The following is a 24,935-nucleotide window of genomic DNA, read 5'->3' on the forward strand; positions in this document are numbered from 1 at the left end:
TAGTTTGCAGTAGTTTGCTGATGATGTATCTAGATATGATTTTCTTCTTGTTTAGGGTACTCTGATCTTGAATCTAAAAATTTAGGTCTGTCACCAAATTAGGAAAGGACCATCATTTCTTCAGTATTTTTCTTCCTTGATCTCTTCTCTCTTTCTGAGACTCCAGTGACACATATACTAGACCCTTTGTTACTGTCCAACAGGTCTCCTTGAGGCTCTCTCTTTTTTTTTCCTCCCACCCTTTTTTTTTTTTTTCTGTTCTTCAGATAGGATAAATTCTACTGATCTATCTTCAAGTTTACTGACTTTTTGCACTGCTGTTTTCATTCTGCTCTTGAGCCCACTGAGTATGTTTTTATTATACATATATTTTTCATTTCTATAATTTCTATTTGTTTCTTATAGTTTATATGCTGAAAATTTTTCTTTTAGTTTCAAGTGTGTTTTCCTTTACCTTCTGGAGCACAGTTATACTAGATGTTTTCAAGTCTTTCATAAGTTCAATATCTGGGTCATCTTGACGGTAGCATCTGTTGGTTGTCTTTTCCCTTGAAAAATGGTCATATTTTCCAGATGTTTTTCTTTATCAAATGATTTTGAATTGTATCCTGGACATTGCCATTATGTTGTGTAGACTTTGGTCCTGTGTCATCCTCTGGAAAATGCTAAGTCTCCTTAGGTGGAAACTGCAGGTTCGGTTTCACCTTCTGTGGGTGGTGGTTCAAATATCACTTCAGTTCTTAAAGCTGGGCTAGGAGTGTTCCATGCATCAGTGGCTTAGAGGTGAGCCTGAGGCCCGTGTGGCTTCGTACACAGAATTAGGAGATCTCCTTCTCTGGTTCTCTTCACTCTGGGATTCTCCCCTGACCCTTCAGCGCCCTTGGGGCTCCTTTTCCTGGTTCATCTGACCAGAAAGGTGGAGTTTTAGGCATCCTCGTGGTCACTACGGCAGTCTTCCTCCTGGACAGGTCTACCCTCGGGACAAAGCAATAAAGGGAAAAAAACAATGGAGAAGCTCGTCCAGTGTAATTGCCTCTTCAAGGTTTGCCTCCCCCTACAATTCAGATGCTTTTTGTTTACTTTCAGAGTCCTCTGGTAGGTGTTTTTGGTACACTGTCTACAGTTTTTAGCTATAATCAGTTAAAATAGCATGGGTTGTCACACTGCCGTAACAGAACTAGACCCTCTATCCTTTTATTCCTTTTTGACGCTGGGATTATTTAGAAGTACGGTATGAGGTTTATTTTTATTTCCAAGAAGTTATATTTAAGGGTACATCCTTAAACTGACTAAAGAGGATGTTTATACTGATAAAAGATGCAGTCTATGGGAATTCCCTGGTGGTCCACTGGTTAGGACTCGGCGCTTTCACTGCTAGGGCCCGGGTTCAATCCCTGCTTGGGGAACTAAGATCCTGCAAGTCCTGCAGTGTGGCAAAAATAAAAAAGATACAGTCTATCATGATTTTTAAATTTTATGAGCTAAAAACTTTTTGTAAAGTGGATGAAGAAAAAAATAGTTGGAAACTCAAAGACAGACCAGAGTCATAGTAGGAGATTCAAAACACCTTTCTCAGATTTGACAGATTGAATAGAGGATTTAAGTAACAAAATTAATTTCCTCAGTATGCTTCATTTAATGGTTAATTGCGTACAGATAAGTTTATTCCCATTCTTTCCAAATGTCTTATAAAACATTTATTTAAAATCAGACCAAAAAAAAAAAAAACCATCTGGGTCACATAGAAAATTTCAAGTTCTCCAAAAGAAAATGTCAAGTTTTCCAAAGCGCGACTATATGCATCGTGGACTACAGTGAAGTCGGAAGGTTGGGTGTTACCTTCTTTTCATCCTTGCAGTCACAGATTTTTACCAGTTTCTGCGCTGGGCCTGATGAGGGGGTGACGGCTTCTAGCAGCAGATATACCAGGCAAGTCATGGATGCCAACTGGTTTCACTTCTCAGAGTCTAATCTTTTTAAAGGTAATTTCTGGTTTATGGGGTCATCTGACTTTTATAGCCACTTGCTTACGTAGATTGGAAGCAGATAGACTGAATCACTTGCCTAAAAGTATACAGTTGCAAGCACATACCCTTCTTCTGGTTCATTGTTCTCTGCCCACCTTATACCACGGGCTGCTTAGTCTGAGTCTCAAAATGGATCTATTCTCAGTTTATTTTGGAGATTAAGGGAAGAGTCAAGGCAGGAGTGGGAAAGTTTGGCGATCACTTGGATCTTATTTTATTTGAAATTTTGAGGGCTTCCAGGACGTCCCTGCTAATGTGGTTTTTAAGAAAACTAGATTTTGGTTTATCAACCGTACAGGTCAAATTTGTTTGTTTGGACAGTTGGGGTAAGGGTTGTTAAAGGAAACCAGCCAAATTTTAAAACAAAATTAATTAAAGAAACTACCACAGAGAAGATGTTTGAGGGTTGTGGCGTTGGGGATGGTCTCATCATTAGGAATAAGCTGTCTTTCCAGGATAAGGCTGTATGAGTCGAGTGGTGGTATACGGGCAGACCTCGGAGGTATTGCAGGTTCAGTCCCAGACCACTGCCATAAAGAGCAAAAATTGTAACAAAGTGAGTCACATGAATTTTTTGTCTTCCCAGTGCATGTAAATGTTACGTTTACACATAGCCTATTAAGTGTGCATTGCCATTATGTCTAAAAAAACAATGTACATACCTTAATTTAAAAATACCTTATGGCTAAAAATTTCTAACCATCATCTGATAACACAGGGTTACCATAAACCTTCAATATGTGAAAAAACACTATCTGCGAAGTGTGATAAAGTATAATAAAATGAGGTCTGCCTGTACACAGTTTTGGCCTTTTTGGTGACTCTGGACAAATTGCATGGCCTACTTATTTTTTCTTTTCATTAAGAGACTACTGAGGCATTAAACCCAGTTTACAAAGCTAGCTTAGAATTTCACTGTTTCAAGATCTACTTTGTATACCTTAGCTTAGTTGAAGTACTTCTTCAAGTAAATTGTTTAAATAAATCTAATTAGATTTTCATCTGATTTTAAAATGTTTTTCTCTCTCTTAAGACATTTAAAAAAGTATTATTACTACCTCGGCAGGTAAGAGAGAAAAGAAAAAAAAAAATAGACCTTAACCTAATCACTGTTAGCATTTCGGTGCATTATTTTTCACTGTTCTTTTTTCCCCGCCAATTACACCTTTTTTTTTCTTCTTTTACTATCTGGCTACTTAAGGGGGATGATGGTGAATTAATGTGGTTGCAAGTTAATCAGGGGCCTTCAGTTTCACTCACTTGACATTACTCCCTTCAACCCTCTCCTCCCCACTAGAGTTGGAAGAGAAGGGGTTAATAAGAGCCATTCAGTTGTTGCCTAATTACTAAGTTAATGGGATGTTCCTGTCCCACGTTCCACCTTTCCTAGGTAATCAAGAATTGAGTATCATTTCTTAAACCTTAGCAAGCGTCAAAGTCACATGAAGGACTTGTTAAAACACAAATGCTGGGCCCCACTCTTATAGTTTCTGACTCAATAGATCAGGGTGGGCCTGAGAATAAGACTTTCTAACACGTTCCCAGATGATGCTGATTCTGTTAGCCCAGGACCACAGTTGAGAACTGTTGGTGTGTAGACCATGATTTTTTGAGTGATCCTCTGACCATCACTGACCTTTTTCTGATTAGCCAAGAGTTGATTTTAGTTGAAATCATAATTTAGATATTTTACATTATGATTTTCATCTCAAGCATTTCCCCGAGTTACTGTAAAGCATTTTAACTTAAAAAAACTACACAACTAATGCATGTTCATTAAATAAAAATCAGGGAGAAAAGAAGCTAAAAGAAAAATTAGTTACAAATTCCTCCAGGTCGATACTTTTAGTGTATATCTTTCCAGTCTCTCAATAGATAGACAGACAGACAGATGGACAATCTCTCTGTGGTCATACCACCCAGAATGTCTTCGATTTTGTCTGAACTTGGAAGCTAAGTAGGGTCGGACTTGGTTAGTACTTGGATGGAAGACAGACACGAAACTATGTGTGTGTGTGTGTGTGTGTTTGTATGTGTATACACACACATATATACACAGACAAATATATTTAACAAAAAGTGAAATCATTTAATACATGTATTTTTAGTTATGTAGTTTTTTTACTTGCTATGTAGTGAATATCTTTTTATGTTGAATATAGATCTAAATAATTTTAATTGATGCAACATTTTCCAGTTTATACTCTAATTTATTTAATTAGTTCTCTTAAGAGTTTTGCTCCAATTTTTCATTATTAAAAATAATACTGCATTGACTATCTTATGTTTCTCTGTATTTGCTTAGTTATTTTCTTAGGATAATAATCTATATGTATGATTGCTGTGTCAAAGGTTATGCACTTGCCTGGCAATCCAGTGGTTAAGACTCTCTGCTTCCACTGCAGCACAGCCAAAGGAAAAAAAAAAAGGTTATGCACTTTTAAGAATCTGCTGGTCTGAGAAACAAAAAAAGTATTCTAGTTTAAGTTTATATTTAGTTATCAGTAAGGTTTATTGGCCATTTTATTTATCTTTGTGAATTACCTATTTATATCCATTGCTGATATTTCCATTGAGTGTCCGTCTTCTCATTTTTATTTGTAAGATCTTTTTATTAGAATGCAAACTCTTTGCCGTATGTTTAAAATAGTTTCCCCCAGTTTATTTGACTTATATCTTTAATAGGTTCATTTCCCCCACCTACTGCCCCGTGCAGAACTTTTAACACTTTTCTGGAGTCAGATGGTACCCAAAATGCTTAATTACCATTTTTAATGGCTGTGTGATACTTCTTTAAGTGGGGTCTACCAGAATTTAGTTTATTATCCTCAACTTTTAGGGGTCCTCAGGAAGGCCTGAGTATGTCATCTGTGCTTTGTTTTCAAAGTTTTTCTACTTTCTTTCTTTAACCAGATGCTAACCCTGAGGTGACCATGACAATGCTTCGCTGGATCTATACGGATGAGTTGGAGTTCAGAGAAGATGATGTGTTCCTGACCGAGCTGATGAAACTAGCTAATCGGTTTCAGCTACAGCTCCTTAGGGAGAGGCAAGTCACAGCAGATATATTCAAGCACCTCAGATGGTGGTGGCTGAGCTTTAATTATGCCAAGCTCTGGGAAAACAGCTGCTTCTGCTAATGTAAATAACTTTTGCAAGGTGTTCTTTTAAACGCAATAGTGGGGAGAGAATTTTATCTCCCTTGCTTCGTGTTATCTTGTAAGCTAAATTTTGCCAAAGCTTTTAGGTATTCTCTTTTCTTTCACTGGTTTATTACCTGAGATTACATAGCTGTGTGAACTGATGAACTGAATGTGAAATAATATAATCCAGTGTCCAACGCCTCAACTTTTCCCTCCTATACCATTTCCTTTGACATTTTGTTCTACTTTCTGATATATCTACTTAGAAGGAGTTCTTGGTCGTATTCTTTTGTTAGAAACACATTAATGACTAAATTAGTACATGAGAATCTGCTTCAGTAAGTTTCATAGTGTTTCTGAGGTCTCACTTCATTTGTTAACTGCTTTTTAGGTTCCAAGGAGATAGCCTCCTATGTTTTTTATATTGCATTTTCTCTGTTGCCCTCCCGAGTTGGCCTTTATAACAACAGAAAACAAAACGTTCACCAGACGGTATCAAGCAAAATGCCCTTGAGTTTTTGTTGGAGATGTGGCCCTTGGTAGTCAGCTTGGTAGATGGAGCGTCTTTTTATGTCACCTAGTAATCATTTGTATTCTGCGTGCGTGAAGGAATGGCTTTTTTCCTGGGTGGGTGGAGAGGTAGTTTCAGCTATCAAGAGGCATTCCACTTGTTGTGTTGCCCTCAGTGAGTCAAGAGAGACCTTGCTACTAGAGCTGCTTGTTCTGTTTTCATTATGAAGCTGATGTTTCCCCTGAGATGGCCCACTGTGCCCCACATGAGTCAAGTACACAGGTTACTCCTGACTATCTGTGATTGATGTGGGCTTGAGTGCATTTTAATACCTAAATCCAATAAGTAAAAAAAAACCAAACAAGCAGGTCTAAGGTTTGTAGGTACATATAGTATTAGGTTAGCAAAGATAACTTTACTGTCAGGGCCTTTCTTTGGGTGAGTTTTTGAATCATCTGAGAGTGAAATGAGAATGATTTTAATTAGATTGAGTGTGATTTATATCTACTTTCCCCCCCCCCCCAGATTTCCTGAGCTTTCTCCCATTGACCTTGTCAAACTTGCTTGTAAATTAAATTGCTTTGATAAAAGTGCCCTGCAGTTTGGAGTAGTTTAGATAATTGTAATCTGTGTAATGGATTCTTTAATTAGAATGTTTGTTGTTTATTGACTGATTAGGCTTCATAACTGTCAACATTACCAGATGCTCAATGTTGTATTGTTGGATGTGGGCATTAAGTTTATCTGTCATGGCTTTGTTAAGGGCTGGGATGGAAGAGACCCAGTAGCGGGTTCAATTGTTGGCTTTTGAAAGGTCACAGAGCGCCCACTGCTGCCTGCAGGAGAAATTACACATTTGAAATAGTAAGTGAAAGGGCCCCAACACAAATGTGTGCAGTTAAATGTGAAGCCCGTGTTGCTCATTTTTGTAATGTAGGGATCTTGGTGGTTTGGGAATGCTATCACCAGTTTGATGAAAAGGAAGTTTTGGGCATAAGCATTATCAGGAAAATACTCTTAAAAAAGGAGAGAATTAATAGTGTATGCTAACAACTGACAGTTTATATAATTTTTCCTGATTATTAACTACATGTTCAGTGTATGGTATTTAGAAAGTATAGAATGATATAAAAAAAAAAAGGAAATCGTCTGTAATTCAACCACTGTTAACTTTTTGTTGTTCATTCTTTCAGTAATTTTTCTGCCTTATATTCACACACGGGATTGATAAAAAACTAGACAGGAGTTTGTGGGACGCTTGAGTATATGCTTGACTTTGTACTTTAAAAATTAGGTTTATCGTTTTTGTGCATCTGTGTCCTTTTTGTACTCTAAAATTAAAAACGTGTATTAACAGCAACAAAATCCCTTTAGAGGAAAGTTAGTCTGCGTTGCTACTTTTCAAAGAGAAGATACGAACTGAGAATCTATGAGTTTTTAGATATAATTACATGTTCTTCAGTTGTGTAAATCATGTCAGTTACTATTTATAGGCTATCCAAATAGTGAATGGCACTCTGGGGATCCTAGAATTTAGTGAAAATGAAGTGTCTGCCAGTTGTAACAAAACATCTGTCTTCATGAAACATAGTTGAGTATCTTGATGCAGTGTATTTTGGCAGTAGTAAGGAGGGGAATGGAATTTTCAGACTCTCAGCATTTGTCTGTAAAAATGCTTTGTAAAGTCAGTACTCCCTGAGATCACACCATGTTTTAGGATATTAGGATATTTGTCATTGTAAAAGTGGTAAAAGTTTCACATACCTGAAAAGAGGACTTTTCTCCTGGAATGCTCTGATTTCATAGCCTGGGTCAGAATGACTTCAAACATTGCTGTCAGTCTGCTAATAGTTTGGGGAAACTAGTGGTACAGACAGCAGAGGCTCAGAAATAGAACATTGTTATTCATTATTATAGTAACTTATTTAGATATTGTGACAATTTGATTTAAAAGTGCCCTGGGGGAGATGCTTCTTCACACCAAGCTGTGTAGCTTAAAAACAAAGCACTTAAGCACAGGTCTTGGAATAAAATGGGTGCCTGCATTTACTGCCAGATGGAGAAATGACTCCACGATTATTCTTGCTCCTAGCCTAAGGTCTCATTTGTGGGGTTTAGAAAGTTTGTTCCCCCTTCTTCCCAGGTCTTTCTCATGACTTTCCTCCTTTCCTCCCCCATCTCCCACTCTCCACTTGGTATCCAAACCTCACCTGTTAGAATTGGGAGTTATCCGCTCGCCAATCAGTTATTCTTATTTATAGTAGTACTGAAACCCATTCGTATTAGTTATTAAATTATGCAGCTTCCTTGAGAAGGACCTCAGCTTGCAAGCAAGCATACCTCCTATGTACCTCAGACTGTGCAAGGCTTACATAGTTTTCCTTTATCTTGGAAAACACACAGAGATCCCCTGAACCTCTGAGATAGAGTAATGTCTCACAGGGGAGGAGGTGGGGTCACAGGGAGCTCATGTAGTTTGGCCCCTCAAATTCCGTGGGCCTCAACTCAGGTCTTTCTTACCTCACGGTTCACTTTGCGTTCAGCACTGTGTGCTGCCCTTGTGATCAGAACATGGTTTTTGTGGGAGCTGGGGATAGAAGCAGCGGTGGGGTGTCGGGGAATACCTGACGCCACTTTAGGCCTCTCGACTGCCCTTGGAGGTGAACCTGATTTGTAGGGAGATGTTCAGGCAAAGGAGATGGGAGGGCCGTGTCACCTGCCTCCTTCCCCCGGGCCCTGTGCTGTGGAGGCCCACCAAGGTTTCCAGGAATTCTGGGGCAGTGGAAGTGTGGGCCTTCCCAGTGCTACATCTTCTAGGCTAGGACATGCGTGTGCCTGCTTTGTGCTACCAGAGGCCTGCGTGCAGCCCTCTCTTCCCTGACGTAGTTGGGGCTCTCTTAGTGATTGTGAGAGTCTTGTTATTGTTGCTGTTGTTGTCATGTTATTACCAGGCTCTATGGGACATCCGTTGTAGCCAGTTCTTCTCTGTCTGGTATACTATAGTTTGACTCTTAACTCAGTTGTTTCTATACATGATAGATTTTTAAAGTGGGCTTTCTAAAATCAGCTTTATTGAGTTACAATTCACATACCATATAGATCACCATTTGGGGAAGACTTTTAAGGAGGTGTTCACTTATTGAGGCATAGAGCCTCATATTTGAAGTGATTTCTAAGCCACACTGGTTGCATGATAGAGTTGTGCTAGTGGGAACTGCGAACGTGTCCCCTGCAATTAAATATCAAAGAACTGAACTTGATGCATTGCGTGTTTGATATTACAGTTGCCTGTGTGGTATGATTACCGAGTTTCACGTGATTACTTTCAAGGCAGTTGGGGGTTATGCTTAACATATTTATTTACAGATTATTTTGGTTCTGACCAGAATGAGCAATATAATAATGAACTTCCAGTACTTGTAAAATATAGTAACTCAGCTGCAATTCATTCGTAGCTGCTTTGCTTAAACCTTACACTTTAGTGCTATTGGACATGGCCAGGCAGTACCCAGATTATTGCTTTGGTTTGTTTGTTTGTGAATAAATTGGTCCTAATAATACTGTTGATCATTAAAATTGTCTCGTAGATGTGAGAAGGGTGTGATGTCCCTGGTGAACGTCAGGAACTGTATCCGCTTCTATCAGACTGCGGAGGAACTGAATGCCAGCACGCTGATGAACTACTGTGCAGAAATTATTGCAAGTCATTGGGTGAGTGTGAGACTGAGAGGTGTGGAAAAGCACCTTCACTGGAAGTCAGAAGACTGGGGCTTGGGACCTGGTTCCACAGAAAGATACCTCTCTGGCCCCTCATTTCCTTTTATAACAAAATTGAAGGCTAAGTAGTCGCATTAGATGATCTGTGAGATTCTTTTGGGCTCTAAAAGTCTCATAGTTCTGATTTCGGAGTAGAGGAGCAGAAGATAGCTCAGGTCAAGAAGCAGGCTTGGAGCGGAGGGACGCAGGCCCGCTTTACCCTCCATCTGCAGGAGTGGCGGCTGAGCCCCGGGAGCGGGTGCTGCTGTAGGGCCAGCAGGCCTGCCGAGCTCGGCAGCACCCCTTCCGGGCTTTCCCTGCCTTCTCGTCGTGTGGAAGGCGTTGTTAAATGTACATATGCCCTTCTTAGGTAGCTTTCATCGTAAAGACAGGTTTTGCACTTCTTTGTCTGTTTTGCATTTTTCAGAAAATCATGGCTAGGGCTATGTTTATAACCTAGTTTCTGCAAATTGTTCGGTACTCCACAGCATTATGAGAAAAGGTGTCTTAAAGAACTGGATTTTAAAGAATTGAAACAGGAACGGTAACCTTTCTGCTAAAGCAGGTAGAAACTTAGAAATCTGCAGCAGTAGAGAGCGGTGGTGACTCAGTGGACTGAATTGTTTGTGGAAGTTCTGATTAATTCTGTAACTGTCACCCTTCTGGGGTTGAGGGGCAGGACTCTTCTCGCGGGCAGGGCTCCTTGTGACTCCGTCCCTGTGGAGTGTCCGCGTTGCCCGTGCCGTGCCGTCTCGCCCAGAGGCAGGGCAGTGCTGTGGTGAGGGGTCCTCGCTCGGCAGGCGGGCCTCTGGGCTCCAGATCCCGGCTTGGCCGTTCACTCAGTGTGCGAGCTGGGCACATTAATTAGCCTCTCTATGCTTTACTTTCTTCCTCTGTGAATGGGGATAATAATAGTACCTACCTCATAGGGTTTTCGTGAGGATTAAGTGAGTTGGGAAATGTTAAGCCCTTTAAAATAGGGCCAGACACATTCCAAGGGCTTCTTAAGAAATGTCAGTTGCCGTTATTGTTGATATGTTGAATCTGTTCTGCTTTTCACTGTCTTTTTAATCCTTAGGATGACTTACGAAAGGAGGACTTCAGCAGCATGAGTGCTCAGTTGTTATACAAAATGATCAAATCCAAGACTGAGTACCCATTACATAAAGCTATCAAAGTGGAGAGAGAAGATGTGGTCTTCCTTTATCTAATTGAAATGGATTCACAGGTACTATACCTTTTCCCCAAACTATACTTCTCTTGTTCTTCTCTACAACGCTCCTCACGTTCTCTGAGCCATTGCTGGCACAGTCTTTAATGTGCATATTTCTACTAGTAGTTTGTTCGAGGCAGTCTGAGCTTTTCCTGTCATGTTTCTCAGTATTCTTCCAGCCTCTGCCCATTGCCCACTTCCAAAGACATGTCCACATTTTTAGATAGTTGTTACAGCAGTACTTAACTTCCAGGTACCAAAATCTGCCTTAGTTTCTCTTTTGCTACTGTAAGAAATTACCACAAACCTAGTGGCTTAAAACAACACAAATTTATTATCTTATAGTTTTGTAGCTTGGAAGTCCAGTACAGGCATCACCCATCTAGAAGTCAGGGTGTTGGCAGGCTGTGTTCCTTTCCGGAGGCTCTAGGGAAGCCTGCTTGTTTGGATTGTTGGCAGAATTCAGTTCCTTGTGATTATAGGACCAACAATCGCCATTTTCTTCTGGCTGTCAGCTGAGTCAGGGCCATTCTCAGCTTCTAGAGGCCACCACATTTCCTTAGCCCGTGGCCCCCTTCCTCTGTCTTCAAAGCCAATAGCGGCAAATCAAGTCTTTCTCGTGACACAACTGTCTGACCTACTCTTCTGCTTCCCTCTTTCACTTTTAAGGACTCATGGGATTAGATAGATTGGGCCCTCCTGGATAGTCCAGGGACACTCTCCCCATCTCAGGGTCCTTAACCATAATCACATCTACCAAGTGCCTTTCATTGTGTGAGGTGACATAGTCACAGGTTCGGGGGAGTAGGACGTGGACATCTTTGGGGGCTGTTCTTCTGCTACCGCACCGCCTTAGAAGAAATGTAGCTGCTCTGGGCAGATGGCTGTGTCGTGTGTTTTATCCTGGGTGTCCAGGGTGTGGGGGAGGCATTAAACTGCTAGGAGGAATTAGATAGTTAAGCCACAGTCTTTTGTGAAAATGTGAGCTGTTTCCCATCAGGCTCTCTGAACCTCTGTCCTGACACTTGTGTTCCTACAGCATTGTCTGCATTTCCCCCTTGTACTGTCTTCCATGGTGTTTGCACCTGCTCTGTGATCCCCGTTAGTCCTGGGCTGCCTGAAAGGCGTGAGCCCTGAGGAGGCCTGAGAGAAGTTTGTGAATTCAGTTGAATTTGGAGAGTAAGCTAGAGTAAGTTATAGGACTAAAATTTGACATTTGTGTGAGATGATTTTTAAGAGTCAAGGTGTGAGAGATTCAGTTGTATTCTCTACTGGATGGGTGCTGATTTACAAATTTCTCTGCGCAGCTCCCTGGGAAGCTGAATGAGTTGGATCATAACGGAGATCTTGCTTTAGATCTAGCCCTTTCACGACGACTAGAGAGTATCGCCACCACTCTGGTTAGTCACAAAGCTGACGTGGACATGGTGGGCAAGAATGGCTGGAGCTTGTTACATAAAGGCATCCAAAGAGGTAGGAAGAAGCGTATATTATATTTTTCCGGTGGGCAATTTTACTTTTATCCAGGTAACTTTTGAAGACTCTCTGACCCTGTTCCACAGATTCTCAAAGGCTTCTTGAGTCTGTACTTGCAGGCTACATGATTTAGAATTTGTGATCAGTGGGTCAGAAGAGAGATGGAAGAGCTATTGCCTTATGCCTTGTTGGTTAGGCTCTTCAGAGTGTCAGCAGGACCCCCAGAAGAAGGCAGAAAGATGGTACTTATAGAAAAAGTACCTTTTACTTGTAAGCAATTGATGTGTTATTTGCTTATTCAGTACATCACTTTCTCCAGAAATTGTGCTAGGAAGACTTTACTTGTATCAGTTGCTGTAAGAGAGGGAAAGTATCAAGAACACGAATATTTAAACATATTCTTGGATTCAAGAGTTTTCACTTTTACATAATAGACTTGTCATAGATCATGACAAAGTGATGAAGTTTCATTTTGTTCTTGGGAAGTTATTTGAAATTGTAGCTCTGTTTGAGTACATTGTCATTAGTAGTGGGAAGCTATGTAAGTGATAGAATTACGATCAAAGCATTTTCACCTTATTGAATTAAAGGGAAACAAGTACTAGTCTTTTGTTTTTCCCATGGCCTTAGTAATTCTTAAGTCCCAAATGGATCCTGCCTGACTGTACTTTGCAGTAGTCATTTTTTTGACAGAGTGAGAAGCTATATAGGGGTAGAGTTCCAGTATGGAATGAAACCTTTCAGATGTCTCAAAGCCTTCATTTTGTAGAGGGATAGATGACTTGATTGAAGTACTTGACTGTGGCCACTTTTTTGTTTACGTGTGGACATCAGAAACAGAGTACGTGTAATGGTTTCCCCATATCTTGATCATGTATGTTTAACCTTCCAGTTGTGCATTATTATACCGTTATTATCTCTGCTACACTTTTACCATTCACAAGTTGCTCCTAGTTGGTGGAATGTAGTTACTTCAAGTAAGGTCCTGTTGCAGCTGTGGCTTTGCCCTTTTTGGGCATAGGTTTTAATATAAATATCCCTCTAGGTCATGTGTTAGAGTGTTAAGCATGCTGGCTGATGGAGAGGAAAATTTTGTTCATCATGGGGAAGGAAATCCTTAGAGTATGTCAGTGTCAAGAGCAGATGCATTTTTCCCAAGCACCACTCCACGCTGTGCAACGCCATTGGATGCTGAGCACTGGGTGTGTGTTCAGTGGGGAAAGTTTCCACCATACCAGGAACTATTCTTTCCCATACTGTTTAGTGTCTGAAATGTTTATTTTGGAAACAAGTAAACTTGTTACTAAAAAAACAATCTCAGAATTATGTCTCTTTCCTCTTAAGGACTTAAATTCTTATGTATGATGAAAAAACATCTTTGATGGGTTATTAAATATTTTGATGATTGCTTAGTTACAAGAATTGCCAAGAATTGGTGGTGCATTTTTGGTGCTTATTTGCAGATGATTTAATCTTCTGCTCTGAATTTATTAGTTGCTTGCAAGCATGTGGCCTGCAGTGTGGGCATGGTAAACTTGATTGTTGAACGTGGCAGTGTGGCCTGGTGTGGAGCACGGAGTATTGGCATTGGAGCCTGGATGTACCAAGATGGGAATCCTGGCTCATCCACTTATTCTGTGGCCTTGGACAAGTCACTTAACCATTCTTGAGTCTCCTTTTCCTCACCTGTAAGGTGGGAATCATTTCTGCTTTACTGGTTGTTGGGAGACTGAGAGACAGGTTAGTAGCACACGTAGCCCAGTGACTACCATGTGGTTGGGTCAGCCTGCAGCTCTTACCTTGCCCCTGTGTTGCAGTGCCACGACCAGCTTCAATTTCTGTAGGAATTTTTTTCACCTTTGCTTCTTCACCTTGAGCTGTCAGTCTGTTGACCTGCCCAAATGATTAAATTGAGTAATATACCTAAAATTTAACTGTTAACCTTACTTTAAGTTCATTGTAATATGAGTGAAGATCCTTAGTATATGAGGTTTAGGTCTGGTTGTGGACACACATTAGAATCTCTAACCAGAAGAGTCACTAATCCTCCTAATAACCAAGTGTACCCATCAGTTTGTTTCGAGAGTGCGTCTGTGAGTGAGTCCACAGGAGATATACATGTGACCAGAGGGATGCCATCTCCTCTGATTAGCTGGATCTGGGCAAGAAGATGAATCCTTGCTTTTTAAAACAATCTTCTTGTGCTTATTTTCCTTGATGATCAACATCAATCAGTGGGTCTCTTAAGCAGCATGCTCCTATCTAATTGTTTGTAGGAGGTTTGCAGATGATGCCACCAACTGGAGCAGCATGAGATACAGCTTTTGTTAATTAAATAATGAAAGTTACTGCCTGGTCCCTGAATGAAACTTCGGTCAGGGAGCTTTGTTGAAAGAAAAATTGTGTGTGGATTTTTTTTAAACATTAACTACATTGTTAGGAATATTTTTATGTGGACAAGTCATTATACATTTACTTGGCAATTTCAGGGAGTGAAGTGATGAAGTAATTGGAACTGTTAAGCACCAAACAGTTTTTGTTTTAACGGTTTTTGATGGAAGTCGTTCTAAAATGTATTAGAAGTTTTCTTATTGACAGAAACTTTATAAATGGTGTTTTTGGCATTTTCTATTCCCTCCCTTGGTTCTGCTTTTTTGATGTCAGTTGTCTATTTCCTCTAGGTTGTAGATCCATGGGCTGACTTTCTGTTAATGTAAAACATCATCAGTTTTCAGTTGCCAATAATTCCTAAATAACTTCTTGTGTAGGGTGCGTATATTGTATGTATGTATATATGTGTAAGTTAAAAAAAAAAACTTCGGCGCTTATGAATAAAGTAATCTAAAAGCTATGATTCTTTTTAAGAGGGCTTAAGATATAAAAAGTTTTTTTATTATGCCATCCATCTGAATCCAACCATTGATCTGTACCCTTATTTCTGTGTGCACTATTGCCCAGTTTATCTTCTGTGTGTATAGTGTATTACAAGCTTTTCATTGACATATTTTAGCTTTACTATCTGTTTACTACTTAGTTTGGAATATATGCCAAGCTTACAGATAATGAAACCACATTTCACCTGTCCCCCAGTACGTTATTTATCAGATTTGTCATTTTAAGGCTCTCTGTCCTCATAATTCTAAATTTTCTTTCCACTTCCAGAATGTAAGTGGCTTTCTCTAGGATATTTTATTCTATTGCTAATGTATTGTTTTTACATATTCTCTCCTAGACTGAATCTCTGTGGGGTTTGTTCATATTACACATTAGGGCCCTACTGAGAACCCTAGTATGTCTGTGTACATATGGACAGCAAAGGTCTGATCCAGGCTAATTCCTGATATGCATGTTACCTGCTGCTTTCAGAGCTCTACCGACATCTTTCTGTAAAGAAATCTAAGCTTTGGTCCTTTGCACACGATGCTGGTAAAGATTGTATCTTCCCCTACCCCCCAAGAAAAAAATCAGGGACAGAAGAATGAAAAGATTTCAGAAGGGTCTGGTTAGAGAACTCTTAAGTTACCCAAAATCATAATTGATTGGAATTAGAGCCAGTCTGTTAAAGTGGAACCTTATAACTTCAACCAGTCAATCCATTTTCTTCCCAAACATGTCCCTGGTGCCTGTTTTGTATAAGACAGTGGTAGATACAAAAATAAATCAGACATGGACCAATCAGAATATGAGGGGCCTGTGGTGGCCTAGCCACCTCAGTGCCAGAGCTCACACTCTCCAGCAAGATGGTCCCTTGGAAGAAAGAATGGAGCGGATGGGAAATATTGAAAACCAGTTGATTTTGAAATTCCATGTCTACTGAAGACTAGATGAAACTCATATCATTCAGATGAATAATACAGGAATACAGCTAACAGACTTGAGAGCTTTGCCACTCCTGAAATCCTAAGCCCCGTTCTCGATATTCAGACAGCAAAAGTATAGTTGAAGAAGATGAAACGATATTGCAAGATATAAAGGAAAACTTCTCATAAGTGCCTGTGTAAGAGCCACTGCACGTATAGCAGGTTAGAGGTAAGTATTGCTTAGGTACAGACTGTGGTCAAGAATGAGAGAGGGAGATAAATTGTGTTGTGGAGGAATCTCGGAACCCTTTATGAGAGTTAATGACCTTCGAAGGATAGAAGCCTGGTATACTTAAAATTGTGAAGTGATATTGAAGCGAGGGGTCAGGACAGATGACTACAGGTAATCAGTTGAATTTGAGTATGTAAGTCCGTGATCTCAATGATGAGATCTTCTTTGTCTACAGTTACTGACTGGTACCTTTTTGAGGAAGCATTGGTCAGCAAAGCTTGCCCTGGGTGTTGTCATATGTGACCATTTCTTCTATTGTTTCTTTTCAAGGAGATCTCTTTGCTGCCACTTTCCTCATTAAGAACGGGGCCCTTGTCAATGCTGCTACGTTGGGTGCCCAGGAGACACCGTTGCACCTTGTAGCATCGTACAGTTCAAAAAAACACTCAGCAGATGTGATGTCCGAGATGGCACAGATTGCAGAGGCCCTCCTGCAGGCTGGCGCCAACCCCAACGTGCAGGACAGCAAGGGCAGGTAAGTCGGGGAGCGGATCACCTGCTCTGAGCGCAGTTCCCGGAGTGTTATTTTACGGTGGCACATAACTGGCAGGTGGGGACCTCCTGTTTTTTAGTTCAGCATTATTCGCTCTGAATTCTATGGAAGTTACAAACATCGATTGGTTTTGTAAATGAGAGAGACGACTAAGGCCAGAGGCACTTGGGGAAACCATTTCCATCCTGGGTGACTGAGGTCCTTGGATCTTGAAGCAGTTTCTGCCATCTCCGCAAAACTCCATTTCCACCTTCTTGTAAATACCTCCGCTTTAGACAGCTCTGTCCTCACAGCTTGCCATCTTCTTCCACAGCGTACTGACAGTAGTTGTCGTGTTTCTTTTGCCCCTTCCCAGAAATATTTGGTTGAGGATTCCTTGTGGTTTAGAATCTGAGAACGGGCTGCTTATCTCTGGGACAGCAGTGTGTGAGGCATTGAAGGGAGTTAAGCCACCTGAATCACCAACACTAGGGGGACCCACTTCTTATCATAGCAGCTCAGTATTTTGTACCTTTAAAAAACCCTCTCAAAAAATAACTGTGAGGTCGTCAGAATAGGAAACTAGATTTGTGTGATGGGTAAGGTACTTAAATACGGTGGATCTCCATGAACTCAGTATAATGTCATAATTACCTTATTTCCCAAAATAATTGCATTCTTTTTTTTCTTCTGGCGATTCCTTAATTTTTTTCCCCCAAGTGTGATAAATTCTGGCATTCTGTACCTCTGAGGTAGATACCAGCCTGGGAGTCCCTGTGCTCTGTGGTGGCTGTCTTCCTCAGGGCACATGAGGGCTAAATAAAAGCAGTGAAGAGTGGTTACTCAATTCCTACCGTTGCCACTCATAGTGTGTTTGAGTATAACAGAGAATTATGGGAAGAAAAAAATTTCTTTTCAGAATTGTGGAGGATAGGTAGGGGAAAGTAGGCATACCTATGGCAGAAACTACTGTTTTATTTGTTTTAAAAACGTGAGTACGTATACATTCAATGAGGGTCAGTATTTAATTGAAGAGTATTTTATATCTCTTCCTTTTATTGATTCTTGTTCTTTTGGCTACTGAATAAATTGTAACATATAATCAGATCCATTTTCATCCTTTGATACTTGGTCATGGTTTTGGAAGACTGTTTGTCAGGATAGAAAAAGAAACCCTGGCAGAAATGGGGAATTTCTTGTGGATTCTAGTTGCCTCCTGCTGTGAGTGGTCCTGAACTGGGCCCATCCTGAATTGACACCTCTTCTTCTTCTTCGTCCTGTAGGTCTCCCTTACACTTGTCCATCATGGCCAGGAATGAATACGTGTTCAACCAGTTGCTGCAGTGTAAACAGTACGTAGGGAGACATGGAGAAATGCAAAAGCAGTTGTGAGGGTGGGATTGTGAGTGAAAAATAATTCTCTTAAAATGTCTTTTAGCATTATCCATTTTAGTAAGTAAAAGTAAAATAAAAAATTGTCATTCATAAAGTACAAAGATAAAGAATGAGGCTGTTGACAGTACAGAGTGTCAGAAGATGATTATACTTGCTATTCACATTGCTTCCTCATTCCAGATTAGATTTAGAGCTGAAAGACCGTGAGGGCAGCACAGCTCTGTGGCTTGCCGTGCAGTACATCACTGTGTCTTCCGACCAGTCCGTAAATCCCTTTGAAGACCCCCCTGTGGTAAATGGGACTTCATTTGATGAAAATAGCTTTGCAGCCAGACTCATTCAGCGTGGCAGCAACACCAATGCACCTGATACAATAACAGGTAAAACACAGACCCCTAAGAGCTGATGCTCAAGTCTGGAGACCCCATGAAATATTGTGTCAGTGTTTTTGCCAAAAATTTAAAAACTGAATGGCATGCTATTATGAGAATTATTTTCTACGTAATTTTAACCATAGTAAAAAGCCCGATCTTGTGCTTCCAAAAATCTAGCCAGACTCGATAAGTCCGTTAAGCTGAAACACTTCTATTTATTTAATGCAGTGAATTTCAGTCTTTCTGGACTCAGAACTCTTTTCACCCTCTTAAAAATTATGTCCCAAAGAGCTTTTGTTTAAGTGGATATCTTTGGTATTTACCATATTAGAAATTAAAACTGAGAAATTTTTAAAAGATGTATTAATTAATAAAAATAACAAACCATTTTATGTTGACATATAACATTTTTTATGAAGAATAACTTTCAGAACAAAATTTAGTTGGAAGAGTGACTGGTTTCTAGTATCTGCATCTGTATTCAATCTTTTGAGATACGTTGTTTTGGTTAAAGAAAATACCCTCACACACTGATGTAGTTGGAAAACGACGCATATTTTCAGAGCCTTTTCAGACAATTGTGGATATATTTCTTTGATACTACAGCGAGCAGAATTTATCAAGGGATAATTTTTTTAAGGTTAGTTGCAATATGGAATCTGAAACTATGTCAATGAACTTTTTGTACTCTGTTATATAAAATCCATGGTCTGTGTGTGCTTTGAATGGATTTCTTCATGTGTGATTTTGTAACATCATGCCTTAGTCATTTGGAAAATCTTGTTTCACTGAGTTATGCAGATCTTCAAAATGTTCATTTATTTTAGAATCACATTTATTAATATCACCACTGATCTCATTGGAAAAGTCTTTCAGTATTGAGAAGCTGTTAAACTTACAGTTGCAGACAAAAGTTTTCCAAAATTCTAATATTTCACCTGCAAGATCAAATTTTATCATTTGGTGGAAATATTGCCAGTTGTTTTTCTTACAGAGACAGGCTTACTTTTTAAGAAATTGTCTGTCAAATAGTCAGGTTTGAATAACCATAGTTTGTTAATCAGTCATTCTTTCAAGTAAAAATGGTGTTCCATGAAAAAACTGTTAGTTCAGCTTGCAGTGTAACAATGGCACAAGTGCTTTCCTTTGAGACAACTTGTGTAATTTGCTACACAACAGATGTAACATACTTTATTTACTTTATGCGTACTTCTTATTTTGTCACACAGAATTTTAAAGACATGTACTCAATGTTGAGGTTTATTAAAGTTAGTAATTTCTACTGCTTTATCAAGGGCCACCGTCAGTGAAACTGGTTATTTTTTGGACCGAGTGCATCGCCGTGAGGAGTACAGTGACTACCACTAGTACATTTTGGGGCCCCTGCCTTGATTTGTGTTAAGGCTCCCCAGTTTGATCCACCATTGCTTTTGTGCCATCAGTGCAAATGTCAGCACAGTGGGAAAAAGCAGATAACATCAAGTATTATTATTATGAAAAGAATTTTGACCTCCTGGACCCCCTGAAAGACTCTGAGGAACCCCTACGAATCCAAAGACCACACTTTGAGAACCACTTTTAATGTGAATATGTCCTTGATCTAACTAAATAAAACATGGGGATATTTTAAGGAGCGGGATTCCATATGGTTCAGTATTGAGTGCTAGCAGTGTATAAAGGATGGGTAAGTGCCACTAATGAGGGGAATTGGCCAAAAAAAAAAAAAAAAGATAGATAGATATGAAATATCCCTTCCCCTAAAAGAAGTTAATAATTAACTTTAAATAAAGGTCAAATGAAATCACCCTTTGGGTGACATAAAAGCTAAAGGCAGCAGTACTACAGGATAGGGAGTACAGGCAGAACTGTGTTTTAGACTAAAGATCCTCTGGAAATGAGATAGTTTACTAAATTGCTTTTAATTTATAAATGTATGTTGGTTATTGACCATACTTCTACTGATTTCTGATTTAACTGCATTATAGAAGAGTGTGACATATAAGAGATAGGTTCTTTGGTGTTTCGGACTTGAATGTTAGACTCTTAGAGATACAGTTTTTACGAAAGTCTGACATGTCCTTGAAAAGAATTGCATTCTTTAATTGTAGGATGCATGTAGCATTCTCTGTTTACGTCCATTAAATCAAGCTTGTTCATTGTGCTGTTCAGATCTTACTCATTAGCTTACTAACTTTTGGACTCCTTGATCTGTCAGTTTCTGGGAGGTATATTAGAAATGGTCACTGCGATTATGGATTTGTCCATTTTTCTTGCTAGTTCTGTCAATTTTACATTATATACTTTGAGTTTTCATAGACATATCAGTAATGTTTTAGCAGTAGCAGGTTATCTTTGTTCTGTAGGGAGGTATATGATTTAGTTATTGTGTACACTGGCATGACTACAGAAGTGAAGATGGGACTCTTATTAGGAGTCTCTCAATTAGAAAGACTGTCAACTAGGCGTGGAATCACTTTCTCTGAGGCAAAAGATAAAAATGGCATGGAAACAAAGCAGTACTTTGTCCCATTGCTTTTCCTTGGTTTTAGTCCTGGTATTTAATTTATTTTGAGTTTTCAAATAGCATAGCTGTAGAACGTGAGACTTGTGTTTATCCAAAAAGGAAATGGATTTTAATAGAGAAAACACTGTTCTGGGACTAAAACCATTGCAAGAGGAAAAGAAGAAAAAAAAATTTTTTTTGTAATTGAGTATAATTGCTTTGCAATGTTTTGTTAGTTTCTGCTGTACAAGGAACTGAATCAGCTCTATGTATACCTATATCCCCTCCCTCTTGGACCTCCCTCCCACCCCCACCCCCACCCCACCCATCTAGGTCGTCACAGAGCACCAAGCGGAGCTTCCTGTGCTTTATAGCATGTTCCCGCTAGCTATCTGTTTTATGCATCGTAGTGTATATGTGTCAATCCTAATCTCCCAATTCGTCCCACCCTCTCCTTCCCACTTTGTGTCCACATGTCCGTTCTCTACGTCTTCGTCTCTATTCCTGCCCTGCAGATAGGTTCATCTGTACCATTTTGCTAGATTCCACATATATGTGTTAATATACGATGTTTGTTTTTCTCTTTCTGGCTTACTTCACTCTGTATGACAGACTCTAGGTCCATCCACATCTCTACAAATGACCCAATTTCATTCCTTTTTATGGCCAAGTAATATTCCATTGTATATATGTACCACATCTTCTTTATCCATTCATCTGTTGTTGCACATTTAGGTTGTTTCCATGTCCTGGCTATTGTAAATAGTGCTGCAATGAACATTGGGATACATGTGTCCTTTTGAATTATGGTTTTTCTCAGGGTATATGCCCAGTAGTGGGATTGCTGGGTTATATGGTAGTTCTATTTTTAGTTTTTTAAGGAACCTCCATACTGCTCTCCACAGTGGCTGTCAGTTTACATTCCCACCAACAGTGCAAAAGGGTTCCCTTTTCTCCACACCCTCTCCAGCATTTATTGTTTGTAGATTTTTTGATGATGGCCATTCTGTTAGGTGTGAGGTGATACCTCATTGTAGTTTTGATTTGCATTTCTCTAATAATTAGTGATGTTGAGCATCTTTTCATGTGCCTCTTGGCCATCTGTATGTCTTCTTTGGTGAAATGTCTATTTAGGTCTTCTGCTCATTTTAATTGGGTTGTTTGTTTTTTTGATATTGAGCTCCATGAGCTGTTTGTATATTTCGGAGATTAATCCTTTGTCCGTTGCTTCGTTTGCAAATATTTTCTCCCATTCTGAGGATTGTATTTTCGTCTGGTTTATGGTTTCCTTTGCTGTGCAAAAGCTTTTAAGTTTAATTAGGTCCCATTTGTTTATTTTTGTTTTTATTTTCATTACTCTAGGAGGTGGGTCAAAAAACATCTTGCTGTGGTTTATGTCAAAGAGAGTTTTTCCTATTGTTTTTTTCTTTCTAAGATTTTTATTTAGAAGAGTGATAGTGCGAAGTAAAACATTTCTAAGCCAAGAACAAACATATTTAAGGCCATAGGAGTAAAACTAAAGTATTTAAGGAGCATTTTCTGCTAGAACTTCAGCTCACAGTGTCTTCAAAGTGGTCATCTACCCCAGAGGTTCTCAGAGATGACCTCCCAAGCCTCACCCCCCAAGGGACGTTTGGTAACATATGTAGACAGTCTTGATTGTCACAATAAGGTTGAGGGTCATGGTGCAGTGGTTAAGAATCCACTTGCCAATGCAGGGGACACAGGTTCGAGCCCTGGTCTGGGAAGATCCCACATGCCGCAGAGCAACTAAGCCCATGTGCCACAACTACTGAGCCCAAGTGTTGCAACTACTGAATCCCACGTGCCTAGAGCCCATGCTCCGCAACAAGAGAAGCCACCGCAATGAGAAGCCCGTGCACCACAACGAAGAGTAGCCCCCGCTCGCCACAACTAGAGAAAGCCCGTGCGCAGTGACAAAGACCCAACGCAGCCAAAAATAAATAAATTAATTAATAAAAAAAAAAAATAAGGTTGAGAGTGTTACTGGCATCTATTGGGCAGAAGCCAGGGATACTGCTAAATATCGCACTGTGTACAGGTCAGACTCCTCACAGCAAAGAATTATCTGGCCCAAAATGTCAGTAGCACTGCTGTTGAGAAATTATGTTCTAACCAACCCTGGTAAGGAGACATAGCTTCCCCCTGGTCCTAGGAGGTGGCTAGTGGGAAATCCAGGGAGGAATGAATGTCTTCTGACTTCCAGACCAAGTGTTTTCTCCCCACACAGGCTCATTTGAGTCTCTGTGTTCACACACAGGGTGCCTGTGTAGACTTAAATGTCACCTACGTCTGGTGTGGGCTTATAAGTTGTGAAAGGTGGTAGGGAAGGGCAGGGTGTGGTGCAGTGTGGAACTTGACCTCATTTTTATGCAAATGGAAGAATGAATATACCCATTTTCTCCTAGGAAATTGCTTACTACAGCAGGCAGCTGAAGCAGGAAATGAGGCAGCAGCTCTTTTCCTGGCAACCAATGGTGCCCACGTCAACCACAGAAACAAGTGGGTAAGTGTGACAGGACAGCCAGGTGAAGCGGCTTTGGTCTGTGGAAGAAATGGCAGTGGTGGATGGGTAGGAAAAAACAGAATAGATTCTCTTTAATTTTTGTCCAAAAAAAAAAAAATACATGGACATTGTTAAAAAACCAGAGTCTAATAGATGCTTTTATCCTCAAATATTGGTTGATCGATTCATTCAGCAACCACTTCTTAAGCATTTGTGGTATGTCAGGTCCTAAACAATACACTGTGGACTTCATGGTCTACTAGAGATTAGCAAACATGGACACAAAAACCTACCATATTAGCATCTTAATTTTTTGTAACATTTTGCATTTGCTAAAGTTTTCCTATGTGAATGTTTATTTAGTCTGTATCTCAAGCTAAGGCAGATGGTGCAGTGTTAAAGGGGGGCCTTTCGGGTTGGACATTTCTGGACTTACCAGGTTTCCCATTTCCCATCCTGCTGTATGTGGTCTTAGGCAAGTCGCTTAATGTTTCTGAGCTTCAGTTCTCATCTGTAAAGTGGGATTAATATTGATTTCATAAGATGTGGTTAAGATAAAAATAAATGATAAATTTAAGTGCTTATTAGCATAACATCTGGGACATTAGAAACTAAATGATAGTTATTTTTACTTTATACTTTTCAGACAGGGAGGATGTGTTTATCTTTAAGATCACATTTATTCTGCAGCTACTTTGTGCTAGGAGCTTTAAGGTTATTATCCCTTTCAGTTCTCACAATGGATCTAGAAGCAGCATGTGTTGAAGAGACATTATCAACATCTGTAAATCCCTCATTTCAGGGTAAAGAACCTTGAGGTTCTGAGAGGTTAAGTGACTCGTAAATAACGGAGCCAGTATTAAGACTCAGGCACTACAACATACAGTTGCATTTTCTCTCAACAGCGCTGGGCAAAGCAGTAAACAGTAAGCTTGGTGTATGAGACAATGTGTCGTGGAAGCACAGCGGGGGGGCAGCGCCATTTTTTCCCACCATTAAATCTACTAATCTGTCTGCACCTAAACCTGCACCCGGCCTGCTCTCCAGCTAGAATGATGGCATGGCCCTGTACGCACCAGCGGCTGGTTTCTTGGCTTTGCTCCTGCCATTATGTGTGTCTGCTTCTGTCTGTCTCTCTCCTGTATCATCAGTGTTGCCCACTGTTCATTTCTAATAGCATACAGATATGCTCTACTGTCTCTCAACTTTAAAAAAAATTCTCCCTTGAGCCCACATTGTCTACCAACTGTTCCTTCTCTGATACCCTTCAGAGCAAAACTGGGTGAAACCTTAAGATGTAGAGGCACAGAGGAGACTCGACTTGAAAGCAAGTGAGAATGACACTGGAGACGGGTCTGGAATGCTGGTTTAAGGTCTTTGGACTTTATCCTGTGGGAAGAGAAAATCCACAGAAGTAGACAAGCAGTATGATCATTTTCGGGTTGA

At 40.0% G+C, this 24,935-nt stretch overlaps 1 protein-coding gene across 4 annotated transcripts in view; it reads left to right on the forward strand.

The window, feature by feature from the left end:
• Nucleotides 1-24,935, forward strand: part of ANKFY1 (ankyrin repeat and FYVE domain containing 1) — a 75,688-nt gene that overhangs the window by 27,153 nt on the left and 23,600 nt on the right. For all 4 annotated transcript variants that reach the window (XM_057536295.1, XM_007177419.3, XM_057536296.1 and 1 more), the window contains exons 4-11: nucleotides 4,941-5,076; nucleotides 9,269-9,392; nucleotides 10,516-10,665; nucleotides 11,958-12,123; nucleotides 16,489-16,693; nucleotides 17,974-18,042; nucleotides 18,266-18,465; nucleotides 23,392-23,489. In XM_057536295.1, the coding sequence (XP_057392278.1) occupies nucleotides 4,941-5,076; nucleotides 9,269-9,392; nucleotides 10,516-10,665; nucleotides 11,958-12,123; nucleotides 16,489-16,693; nucleotides 17,974-18,042; nucleotides 18,266-18,465; nucleotides 23,392-23,489 (1,148 nt within the window). The remainder of the gene's footprint in view (nucleotides 1-4,940; nucleotides 5,077-9,268; nucleotides 9,393-10,515; nucleotides 10,666-11,957; nucleotides 12,124-16,488; nucleotides 16,694-17,973; nucleotides 18,043-18,265; nucleotides 18,466-23,391; nucleotides 23,490-24,935) is intronic.

The sequence above is a fragment of the Balaenoptera acutorostrata genome, chromosome 20, assembly GCF_949987535.1.
Source record: "Balaenoptera acutorostrata chromosome 20, mBalAcu1.1, whole genome shotgun sequence".
Classification (NCBI taxonomy): Eukaryota; Metazoa; Chordata; class Mammalia; order Artiodactyla; family Balaenopteridae; genus Balaenoptera; species Balaenoptera acutorostrata.